The 12,551-nt window shown below is 41.1% G+C and overlaps 1 protein-coding gene across 1 annotated transcript; it reads left to right on the forward strand.

Moving 5' to 3' along the window:
* The first annotated feature begins 5,881 nt into the window (after positions 1-5,881).
* On the forward strand, positions 5,882-12,299 carry pithd1 (PITH (C-terminal proteasome-interacting domain of thioredoxin-like) domain containing 1). The gene is made up of 6 exons (XM_054606172.1): positions 5,882-6,210; positions 7,511-7,554; positions 9,045-9,122; positions 9,252-9,356; positions 9,982-10,090; positions 11,669-12,299. Exons 1-6 carry the CDS (start codon positions 6,019-6,021, stop codon positions 11,768-11,770), a joined length of 630 nt encoding a protein of 209 aa, XP_054462147.1. The 5' UTR covers positions 5,882-6,018; the 3' UTR covers positions 11,771-12,299.
* The last annotated feature ends 252 nt before the right edge of the window (positions 12,300-12,551 follow it).

Here is a 12,551-nt window from a genome sequence, read left to right on the forward strand (position 1 = left end):
AGAAACATGTTTTTTGAAACATTTCTGTTCTGTGTGCAGGTGAAAAAAAAAAAAAAATATATATATATATATATTGTATCATTGTGTGAATCATAAATTCACCCAAAAGTAAATCAATAACAACAAACAATATAAACAATTATACACGTTTAGGATGATGCATTTTTGTGTGTAGAGTGCTCCGCAGTTCCACAGATGGAATTGATGGAATAGTTGCATTCTGGGCCTTTATGACATTCGACATTCCAGTATGGTGCAACGTTCTACAATCTACAGTAACATTATTGACAACAGAGGCAAAGTGAACAGATCTACACAGACCTTCACTGAGTAAACTACGGAAAAACTAAGATAGTTAACGTACCTGATTGCATTTTCACATGGAGATCCTCGCTCAATATGGGTAGCAAGGTAAGATATTAATATTCCCAACAGTTAAATGATTATTAAAGGCAAAACAGTTAACGGTTGTACTTGGACATTAAGCTTTTCAATGCACATATCTAAATATGCTCTCTCTGAATGCATGCAGTTTGCAGAATAAAAGATGTCTTGTGAATTGTGCAGGGCACCGATAGCCAATCATAACTGCTAAACGTGTTGTCCAATTTTGAACAAGTAGATATTCCCACAGTCCCATCCCAATGAGAAGTGTTTTGTCGATATGTAAAAGATGCCAGGTTCTAAAACCCGTTTGTTTTTCTTTCCATCAGATTTTATCGGATGAACTGGGAGATCAGACATGCAGCGATTTGGACGTGCCTCTGCTCACATCAGAGACTTTGGACAAAGTTGTCATGCCATATCTTGAGTGTATAACAAATAAGTGAGTCAAAGTTAAAAGACATCAATCAACCGGTTGTTAAATGTTTGTCTCAGTTAACCATTCCTTATCTTCTCCTCCAGGCAGTGGGCGTTGGTGGCATTGGGCAGTATTACTTCTGACATGGTCACGATGGTGTAGAGCCGATCTGCAACTTGTTCCTGGATGTTGTGGCACCTCAGGTTTATAACAAGACTTGGGGCCATATTTCAGCGGAGAGCGCCGGCAACCCCAGCAACATGTCTGCCACAATGTAAGAGAAAAGCTTCAACAATTCTGTGTTATTCACTCACACTTTGTAACCTTGAGAGTCAACAAAAAATTCAAGTATTGATCAATATTGCTTCTGAAACATTTTTAACCAGATTGCTGAATACTATCATCAGTTATCAGGGTGGATTTTGGTCGCCTTAAGTTCTGAAAAAAGGGGCCGATGCCAGTGGGAACTATTTAAATGTCACTGCCCAGAGCAGATCAGTTTACTAAAGTGTGTTTCTCTTTTTAAGGGTTGGGATTGAATCTTCACATGAGCAACGAAACTACAACACAGTGACGGAAGAGGATATAAAAGCCAGCCTTGGAAATTCACTTCACCAATGTCTTGGGGAAGCGTTTGGGTCGTAGAGGAGAGTTCCGACAACTCCGAACAACTGATGCAGCTGGTTCCAGAAGTTGTGACCGAGGAGGTCAACCGCTCTCTGGCTGTTATCAGGCAGTCATCCTCTTCACTGCAATCTGAGATATCCGTTGAGTGGGGAACATGGGAATATTCAACTAAACATGGTTTACCATGTTGCCCTAATACTACAGAGGTGCGTGCTCAAAAAGTACTACCCTGAGTGTTCTGATGAAGGATGCCTGGTCGACGAGTTGTCTCAGGCATCCAGTCAAGATGAGAAGACCATGGTTGAGGAATTCAGCACAGAGGCAACCAAAGGATCTCAAACGTAGTGCCAGAGTTCAGACCACACCATTTCTATGAGCTCGGTGTCTCCATCCAGTACCAAAGAGGAGGTCTCGCAGGGAGAGAGGACCTTCCTCATTGTGTTCCTTGCTAAGCTGCTTGACCACATTGCCCACTCCAGCAAGACATCAGTGCGTGACTTGCACTTTGATGGAGTTTTGAAGAATCTGAAGAGGTCTTTGGGAGAAACAAGTTTCACCATCCCACAGACTGTGGGAAACCTCCACCATATAATCTTCAAGAAGCTTCGTCTGGAGTTTGGATCTGCAAAGCTGCTGCAGGCTGCCATTGTGTCTGAAGGTATGGCGTTCGAGAAAACGGTTACAAGGGAATTAAAAGGCCAGCTGCAGAAGACTACACCAAAACCCCTCAGCTTTGTTAAAAGAGTAAGGAGGTTTTTCAGAGGAGAAAGCCCCGAAGCATGTGAAGTCGACAAATCGATGTCCCACTGTAAGGTCGCTCACCTCGAGGATGAACCGACACCCCGGCGTCAGAAGGAACAGAAGTGCCCAGCCATCATGGGGATGTTCTCTGCCATGGCCCGGGTCCTGAGGAAGCCTTTCACCTGCATCAGCGGTGGACCAAAGGAAGACTAGCTCACGGAATTGTTCAACTTTCAATCTTTTCTTCCTAAAATCATTCTTTACTGCTTTGCCTTCATGCAATCCCTGTTTTTCCTCTTAATAATGACATGGGTAGTTTTTCAAGATGAACCCACACTATCAAAAAGGAAAGTTGTAAGTTTAGAGTTTGGTAGAGTACAGGTGAAGCTTACGTTTCAGCTCTAGTTTGATAGACTACTCTGTTCTATCCTAAAATGGCCCCTTGGCTGACATGGTTGAACAATTACAATCCTTTTGAAGAATGAGGGCAGCACAGTGGCTCTATGTGGCCTCACAAGAAGAAAGTCGAGGATTCGGTTTAAGGCCTTGGCCCGCTCTTGTGTGAAGTTTACATGTTCTCCCAGCGTTGATGATGGGTTTTTCTCGAGGTGCTCCGGTTCCCCCCCACATTTCAAAGACATGGAGCTCAATTGAACACTCTATGTTGCCCTTTGCAACTTGTCTGGACAAGGTTTGTCAAGTTAAAGGTAAAAGAGTCAGGTGTATATATATATATATATATACACAGCGGGTAAAATAAGTATTGAACACGTCACCATTTTTCTCAGTAAATATATTTCTAAAGGTGCTATTGACATGACATTTTCACCAAATGTCGGTAACAACCCAAGTAATCCATACATACAAAGAAAACCAAACAAATAAGTTCAGAAATTAAGTTATGTGTAATAAAATGGAATGACACAGGGAAAAAGTATTGAACACATGAAGAAAGGGAGGTGCAAAAAAGCATGGAAAGCCAAGACACCAGCTGAAGTCTATCAGTAATTAGAAAGCAATCCTGCCCCTTGTCAGTGCAAATTAATCAACTGGTTCAGTCCCAACTGATGGCCTTTAAAAAGGTGTCTCATTACCAAGGTGTCACACAAGAAACATCTCACGATGGGTAAAAGCAAAGAGCTCTCTCAAGACCTTCGCAAACTTATTGTTGCAAAACATACTGATGGCATTGGTTACAGAAGGATTTCTAAACTTCTGAATGTTCCAGTGAGCACTGTTGGGGCCATAATCCGGAAGTGGAAAGAACATCATTTCACCATAACCGGCCACCACCAGGTGCTCCTCGCAAGATTTCTGACAGAGGAGTGAAAATAATTATCAGAAGAGTTGTCCAAGAGCCAAGGACCAGTTGTGGAGAGCTTCAGAGAGACCTGGAATTAGCAGGTACAATTGTTTCAAAGAAAACAATAAGTAATGCACTCAATCGCCGTGGCCTGTATGCACGCTCACCATGCAAGACTCCATTGCTGAAGAAAAAGAATGTTGAAGCTTGTTTAAAGTTTGCTGCACAACATTTAGACAAGCCTGTGAAATACTGGGAGAATATAGTCTGGTCAGATGAGACCAAAATTTAACTCTTTGGATGCCATAATACACACCATGTTTGGAGGTCAAATGGCACTGCACATCACCCAAAAAAACACCATGGTGTGGGGCTGTTTTTCAGCATACAGCACTGGCAAACTTCATATAATTGAAGGAAGGATGAATGGAAAAATGTACCGAGACATTCTTGATAAAAATCTGCTGCCATCTACCAGGATGATGAAGATGAAACGAGGGTGGACATTTAAGCAAATGTTTTGCAACAATAAGGTTGCGAAGGTCTTGAGAGAGCTCTTTGCTTTTACCCATCATGAGATGTTTCTTGTTTGACACCTTGGTAATGAGACACCTTTTTAAAGGCCATCAGTTGGGACTTTACCAGCTGATATTAATTTGCACTGTTAAGGGGCAGGATTGCTTTCTAATTACTGATAGATTTCAGCTGGTGTCTTGGCTTTCCATGCCTTTTTGCACCTCCCTTTCTTCATGTGTTCAATACTTTTTCCCTGTGTCATTCCATTTTATTACACATAACTTAATTTCTGAACTTATTTGTTTGGTTTTCTTTGTATGTATGGATTACTTGGGTTGTTACCGACATCTGGTGAAAATATCATGTCAATGGCACCTTTAGAAATATATTTACTGAGAAAAATGGTGACGTGTTCAATTCTTATTTTAACCGCTGTATATATATAGTCTGCAATATATATATTGCATATGTCAGACTATCGCCAGATGATTGACAACTTTGTTTTGCTAGCTTGCTAATTCCACGTTCCTTTAATGTAGCACTGGTTACATAAAATTAGCCAGCGACCTGGTGGCCTAGTGCAGTGCTAAGGGTCTAATGGTCTCACCCCCTCGCTCCCTATTTTCTTGGAGTAAACATGTAAACATTTTCAGCCCTCAGGTATTAGATGTATATTGTGCCCAAGATTTAATTAGGTTGTTTGAAAATTAGATTTGAATGTATGATTATTGATTGGATTTCTATAAGCCAATCACAGTGCTCCACGTCATCCAAAGTTGACTATTGCTCTCAGGCTGCTTAAGGATAATGGGCACGCTCAATTAACTACTTCTAATTCAGCTTTTGGACTTTAAGCCTCACTTTTATTAGCTTGATTTATGGCCCCTGATCCATGTTAATGACATCAGGCTAGTGTTTAGGCTTAGCTTAACCTCAGGCTGAACCTGTGTACAAATCAATCTGACAGGGTGAAACAAAGATTTTTTCCCCCGAAGTTCCTTGTTACTGCTGTCATCTCTTATAATGTGAGTAATGATATTAAAGCAACAGTAACACAGATATCAATTTATTGAAATGAAAAAAAGGTATTCATACGGTTTCTCCACCATGTGGAGGTAATGTCACTTGTATAAAACAAATCATATAATCCAACTGATTGAGAACTTTAATATCAAGAAAATGTTAAGTACCTTGTTTTGCTCTTGCCAACATTTTTGCCCAATTGTATGCTATCTATGTACAACTACATATTCATTTTCAGAACTTATAAGAAAGTTCACATCCCTTGCATGTGATTTTAACTGATGTTTACCCTTTTTACAAGCAAAGTGTAACGATATGAGTTATCTCTATTTCTGACTGGCTTTAGGATTTGAACTCCAGGGTTACAAGAAGCCACGTATACACACACACACACACACACACACACACACACACACACACACACACACACACACACACACACACACACACACACACACACACATTTATATATATATATGCTATAGTTCACAACAGTATGAGCCATAGAGATTACCTTCAGGTAATGTAAAAACCAAAGGCGAAAGACCTCCTTCAGAGCCTTTCTTTGGTTTGTCCGTCCTCGGCTACTGTAGAAGTATAAGGTGAAGTTGCCATAACATCAGAGGGGATGGTTTCCTTACCCTTTCAAATCTGCCTGCAGATGTATTGTTCGGAGAGGCTACACTGTATTATCTCACTTACCAAGAACTAAGAACCACCATTTTTTTATGTTTCAAAATCAGTTTTTATTTTACGACATTTCCCAATGATAGTTGAATTTCCTAATAGTACTTTGCCTTGTCCTTAAAAATACCATATCAAACAGCCTCTTTTATTCTACAAATCTCCAACCGGAAGTACATAAATAGTATCTGCTCGCTTGACAGACAGAGTTGAAACTTGCTGATAGCACTAGTCCACTTTCTGTAAACACAGCGAACGAGCGGCAGGTGGCTGTTTCTGTCTGAGCTAACTGTAACTGAAAGCAAGGTTTTTAAGCCCCAATATGTCCGGCCACGGTCATGGTCACGGGCACGGCTGTGGGTGCGAGGGGGAGCACGAGCCCGCGGAGAGGGGCCTGGAGTACGGACTGTACCGGCGCATCGACCTGGAGAAGCTGCAGTGCCTGAACGAGAGCAGAGACGGGGATGGGAAGCTGGTGTTCAAACCGTGGGACCGGCGGAACGAGCGGGACAAGGTAACGGCGACACAGAGCCTCTACCCCGGTCAGCTTTCGTGTCCGTGTCCCCATAGACCGGCGGAACGAGCGGGACAAGGTAACGGCGACACAGAGCCTCTACCCCGGTCAGCTTTCGTGTCCGTGTCCCCATAGACCTATAGAAGTTATACGATGGTTACGTGAGTTTGCGACATGAGAGTGCAGGGACTCTGTTGTGGAGCCTCGCTGTGGAGCTGCGCAGTTACTAAATCAAACAAAACTTTATTGACATTACTGAGGCTGACAAATTACACTAGGGCTGCAGTCCTGCCATTTACTGTATTAATTGGGGCTGAGCAATATGTTTTTTTTTTACTCTACTTCCGTTGGTCTATATGTTTGAGATGCTTGTATTTTTTTAATTTTATGCTCCACTACAGTCCAAAGGTAAATGTTGTACTGTTGTTTCACTACATTTATTCTACAGTTACTAGCTACCTTTCAAAATAAGAAACGACAAAAAACGAACACAGGAGTTAAGATTAGTTCAACTTTTACCTACGGCAGTTAAAACCTGCTTACGTGTTAATGCATCAGTCCTAACAACTATTATAGTGTTATATGTAATAATGTATAACTCAGAAAGGCCTTTTCTTTGCAGAAAAACTACTTTTTGGGGGGTTTATTGTACATTCAGCAGATCATAATTTTACTTTGAATGAGAGTCTTTTACTTGTAATGGATCAATGAAATCAAAAACATGATGTTAATAAAAGTATTTTAAGGTGTTGATATACTGGTATGTCACAATATGGCAAATGTCGGAAAAATTACATTCAAATAATTGAACTATATTTGTCATGATCCTTTTCATTTTAATTAATTTGCTGATTATTTTCACGATCAAATGATTAATCATTTTCTCTACGAAATGTCAGAAAATAGTGGAAAAAATAATGCCCAGTTCTGTTGCCCCAAAAAACAGGAGAAATAATAGTTTTTTTTTATATTGCTGCTGCAACTCTGATTGTCCAGAAAGGATTCACTTTTGTTTGCCTATTTTTCTTTTAGTAGCTTTATTCTGAAATGTTTTAATGCTTTCAGATTTGCTCACGCTTGATATGACAAGAGATGAAGATTGAAATGGGACAAAGCAGTGTAGCTTGTACATTAGCGCGTGAAGCGGTCAAAACACAAGTGGAACCAATCTTGTTTAAAAAATAATGCCCAGTTCTGTTGCCCCAAAAAACAGTAGAAATAATAGTTTTTTTTTTTTATTTCTGCTGCAACTCTGATTGGCCAGAAAGGATTCACTTTTGTTTGTCTATTTTTCTTTTAGTATGTCGAGAGTGACGCAGATGAAGAGCTGCTGTTCAACATCCCGTAAGTCCCCATATCATCATCATCATCATCATCATCATCATCCTCTTCATAATGTGCCTGAACTTTAACATTTTGTCCCTTATGAATTAATTGTATGCTTTGCTGCCTTATATTATTTTTCTGTAATTTCACACCAAAACGGTGCTGGTTCTAATTTCATTTTAGTTTTTTCATAATGCACAGTTCCTTTATTGTGACAGCTTCATTACATTACATTACATTACAGTCATTTAGCAGACGCTTTTATCCAAAGCGACTTACAGGAAGTGTATTCAACATAGGTATTCAAGAGAACTACTAGTCACCAGAAGTCATAAGTGCATCTCCTTTCTTAAACAAGCATCTTAAAGCATAAGCCAGAGCAAAAGTATAGTGCAGGAACAAATTACTACGAAAACAATAATTGCAACAGACTAATACGAATACAATAAGTGCTACAAACTAATACGAATAGGATAAGTGCAGTAAACGAATACGAATACAATAAGTGCAGCGAACTGATACGAATACAATAAGTGCAACAACTAATACGAATGCAATAAGTGAAACAAACTAATACGAATGCAATAAGTGCTACGAGGAAGGCTCAGGGTAGTACTTCTTGAAGAGGTGAGTTTTCAGCCTGCGGCGAAAGATGGGCAGCGACTCTGCTGTCCTGACGTCAGTGGGGAATTCATTCCACCACTGAGGGGCCAGGACAGAAAAAAGCTGTGACCGGGTCGATCGCCCGCAGGGACCTCTGAGCGACGGGGCAACCAGTCGCCCCGAGGCAGCAGAGCGAAGTGGTCAGACGGGGGTGTAGGGCTTGACCATGTCCTGGAGATAGGAAGGAGCTGTTCCTTTCACTGCCCTGTAGGCTAGCACCAGGGTCTTAAACTGGATGCGAGCTCTTACAGGGAGCCAGTGTAGAGAACGGAGAAGGGAAGTTGTGTGGGAGAACTTGGGGCGATTGAACACCAGACGAGCTGCAGCTTTCTGGACGAGCTCCAGAGGTCTGATGGCCGACGCCGGGGCTCCGGCAAGTAGTGAGTTGCAGTAGTCCAGGCGGGAGATGGCCAGAGCCTGGATGAGCACCTGCGCCGTCTCCTCAGTGAGGAAGGGGCGAATCCTCCTGATGTTGTAGAGGAGGAATCTGCAGGACCGATGCAATGTTTGCTGAGAACGACAGTTGGTCGTCCAGGGTCACACCCAGATTCCTCACAGTCCGAGTTGGCGTCACCACGGCATCATCAATGGTGATGGACAGGTCTCGTGCGGGCAACCCTTCCCCGGGAGGAACATTAGCTCGGTTTTGTCCAGGTTGAGCTTCAGGTGGTGTGTCGCCATCCACTTCGAGATGTCAGCGAAGCACGCAGCAATGCGTGCCTCCACTTGGGTGTCTTCATGTCGTTCACAGCATCCTGTTGTTGTTTTCTCTTGACTAGTGTCTTTATGATTTGCCCTGTCTGATCAAAGATAGCAGCAAAGAAACTCTGTGTCATCTCTTTCAGTTTTACAGGCAGCGTGAAGCTGAAAGGCATCATCATCTCTGGGGAAAATGATGACTCTCATCCGGCTGAGATCCGCCTGTGAGTGTCTATTTGCTGCTTTTTAAGTCCTATTAAAACCAGAATTAAACTGATCTGCAGTTAAAGTGCTTCTATTCTTTTCCTCTCTAGAGGGCAGTGACCGCATGAACTTTATTTTTTTCATTCCAGGTACAAGAACATCCCTCACATGTCCTTTGATGACACCGGCAGAGAACCTGAACAGGCCTTTAGACTCAACAGAGACCCTGTCGCTGAGCTTGAGTACCCAACAAAGTGAGAGCATGAACAGTTTTTTAAAAATATCCTGACCTGCCTTTAAGCAGGAACCGTTAGTCCCGTCAGGTTCCCCAATCAACACTTTCCACCTGCCTCATGAGATGCCAGTTAGCGATGCATTCAAGAAATCTGCAGTTCAAGAAGCCACATTTTATTGGTCTTGTTCGACAATTACTGCGTGCTTGTTCTATAGATTCCTGGCGTTTTAGTTGTCGTAATCATTGATTTGTCTAAAATACGCTGTTGGTTGTACCTTTTTTTATTTATTTTTTATTGGTACAGATGTTACAAATAGCTTTTAAGAGACCAATTTGCCTTGTGGCTTTATTCTGAAATGTTTTAATGCTTTCAGATTTGCTCACGCTTGATATGACAAGAGATGAAGATTGAAATGGGACAAAGCAGTGTAGCTTGTACGTTAGCGTGTGATGACACAACGCGGTGAAGCGGTCAAAACACAAGTGGAACCAATCTTGTTTTTTACTTTCTATTCGTCTCAGTGTGTCACGCTTGTACGAGTTTCTACTTGCCGCTGTAGTTTAGCATCGCCTCCAATTAAGTGTGAATGCATTCCCTAACTGCTGTCTCAAACAGTTTTTCCCGTTTTGTGACTATTTCCCAGGATTGCTCGTTTCTCCAACGTGCAGCACCTTTCCATCCACATCTCCAAGAACTTTGGAGCAGAGAGCACCAGGGTCTACTACATCGGTCTGAGGGGAGAGTACTCAGAGGTCAGTCTGCAAAAGAAATGCTGAATCCTCTCTCAGTCTTTCTCATTTTGTCTCATCATCTAAAATACTGTAGATATCAGTGAGGGAAGTGACATCGTCCTAAATGACATTTAAGTTAACTCAAACAGCTCTGAAACTGTATCAATTAATACTTTATTAAGGAAGGGTCAGACTGCAATAGTTTGAGCTTGGTGGACTTAATAAACTGGCTGGTATTATTAATCTTCTTCACGTTCCCACATGTCGGAATGTATTTACAGAGTCCAGTGTTTCACGGATAGATAAACAGATTAAGATCTGTATTTTTTTCCTCAGTTGTCCCATATTTGGTTTAGCTAAGTACGTCAGATCACAACGACATTAAAAGGAGATATTATTTTGACTCCCGAGGGCAGCAGATTCTTTCCCAAAATATTTTGGCATTTGTCTGGTGGGACTCCAGTTTCGCCGTGCGTTAGCTCTTCACAAAGTCCTTCTTTTTCAAGTAATGCCAAACGGTCCACGTGGACTGTAGCTTTGACAAAACATTATAGTTTCCCCCCATTATTTATTGAATGTTAAATATGTGTATTTTGCGTGATTAAGTCATGGGTTACCGCTTTTCCCTTGCAGCTCTGAATAGCAACGCCCATGGACGTTGAAAACATGCAGACAGTAGGTTCAGCTGGACCTGTTGGTACCATATAGTATGATCGTTTTAAGTCTTTAAATCTTTGTTGTCACTCCTTTGAAGCTTGATGTCTTTACCTCTGAGAGAGATCACAGTTTTACTTGATACGGTTCAAATCGTTATGTAGTCAGTTATTTCACTATTTTCTGTCATTCTGTATCCCAAACATTTTAATTGGGGAATATAGTCTTTTGTATAATCTATTAAGGTATTGAGTTAATTAGTTACAGCCATAGACCATATATAAGAAGTGGACATAGTCAGCTTGCCATTTTTACAGTTGCCATCTTTTTTATTTTTAGCAATAGGAAGCTGCAACACAAGATGGTGGAGCTATGTACACCTGAAGGCTGAAAAAGACATTTTTAGGCGACCGAAATGTTACAGTTAACCTGTCAATCACAGTAAGCATGCCCTAAAGCATACTCTGCTTTACAGTCTATTTGACTCTAAATCGACCATAATTTACAAAATGAACATCATGCTGTATTGAAGAAGACTTGAAACTAGAGATTGAGACCATAAACTCATGTTCACAATGATTACTGAGGTAATAAATCAAATGAGAAGTAGAGTTGTTTTCTCATAGACTTCTATACAACCAGTGGTGTCGCACTCTGATGGCCATTGAAAGAATGCAAGTTCAAGGCACTTCAGAATTGGCCTCACTTTTCAGACAGGAGGATGTTGAGTGATTGCTGCCCTGATAGGTCAACTATTTAAGAATTCCTGCCACTCCCCCGTTGTGTTGTGAACGAATGAAGTCAACATGGTATCATATACACTGTTTTCCGCTCATTAGCCCTGCCTTTCTTTTAATTGAATTGAGTGCACCTGGAACACTATATATACATTTCTATGAATGTTTGCCTGTGCGATGACCTGTCTTTTCTCCGTACGCTCTTCAGGCTCACAGACATGAAGTGACAATCTGTAACTACGAGGCATCAGCAAACCCTGCAGATCACAAGGTGGAGAGCATCATCCCACAAACCAACTTCATTTCCTGAAGAAGCTTCAGAGAGACGGAAGAAAAAGGGAGGTGAAGAGAGGCTTCTTTGGCGTCTGCTGGCTTGTCATTGACAAAAAAAAGTCTTAAGAGGAGTTCAACGCTGTGTATCGGCAGGCTGGTTGAGCCTCGACCGGTGACTGGAGTGCTGTACTCTGAAGAGCAGAGAGCTCCAGATGTGTCTGGAAGTGCCATGTTGTTGCTTTGTTTTTTATGGCAATAAAGAGTGAAGGCTTAATGTGGGGCAAAAAGCTTAATAATAATTGCATGAAACATTTGAAACTCAGATACAGTCTGTTGTTATCAGTTTAACCTGCATACTCTGATTAATGTTTAAAGATATTCACCACTTCGATAACGTGACAGCTGCTTAAATAAAACACAGAAGGCTGGAAATAAACCAAGTGATGTTACTCTTTTATTGATTAAAGACTGGTCGCCATGTTTACACTATGGATTCATAGTTGGCTTCACACACTGATTTTTAGGTATGAAACATGTAAAGAAAATTCAATTTGCTCTCAAAAATCTTCAGAAAACAAAATAAACAGTCAGAAAATACACTCTGGTAACAAACACTTTCTAAAATGCCTGGAGAAATTAATATAATTCCAATAAAACTACATGATTTGCTTTTTGTAAAGCTAACACATTTTCCACTAACAAGTGCTGGATATTTTTTTCCACCTAGTGGTTTATTATCTTTCTATTGGATCTTACGTGGGTCTCTCTCTATAGATCGATATGCTTTATTTGTCTTTCCTTGGTTTATCTCTGTGAAG

Source organism: Anoplopoma fimbria, chromosome 10 (assembly GCF_027596085.1).
Source record: "Anoplopoma fimbria isolate UVic2021 breed Golden Eagle Sablefish chromosome 10, Afim_UVic_2022, whole genome shotgun sequence".
In the NCBI taxonomy this organism is placed as follows: domain Eukaryota; kingdom Metazoa; phylum Chordata; class Actinopteri; order Perciformes; family Anoplopomatidae; genus Anoplopoma; species Anoplopoma fimbria.

Bases quoted from the DNA above. Each gene is read 5' to 3' on its own strand.
- pithd1 (XM_054606172.1), top strand. From the start codon at position 6,019: ATGTCCGGCCACGGTCATGGTCACGGGCACGGCTGTGGGTGCGAGGGG. The intron at 7,555-9,044 runs GTAAGTCCCCAT...CATCTCTTTCAG, and splicing joins GAGCTGCTGTTCAACATCCC to TTTTACAGGCAGCGTGAAGC. The intron at 10,091-11,668 runs GTCAGTCTGCAA...TACGCTCTTCAG, and splicing joins TGAGGGGAGAGTACTCAGAG to GCTCACAGACATGAAGTGAC.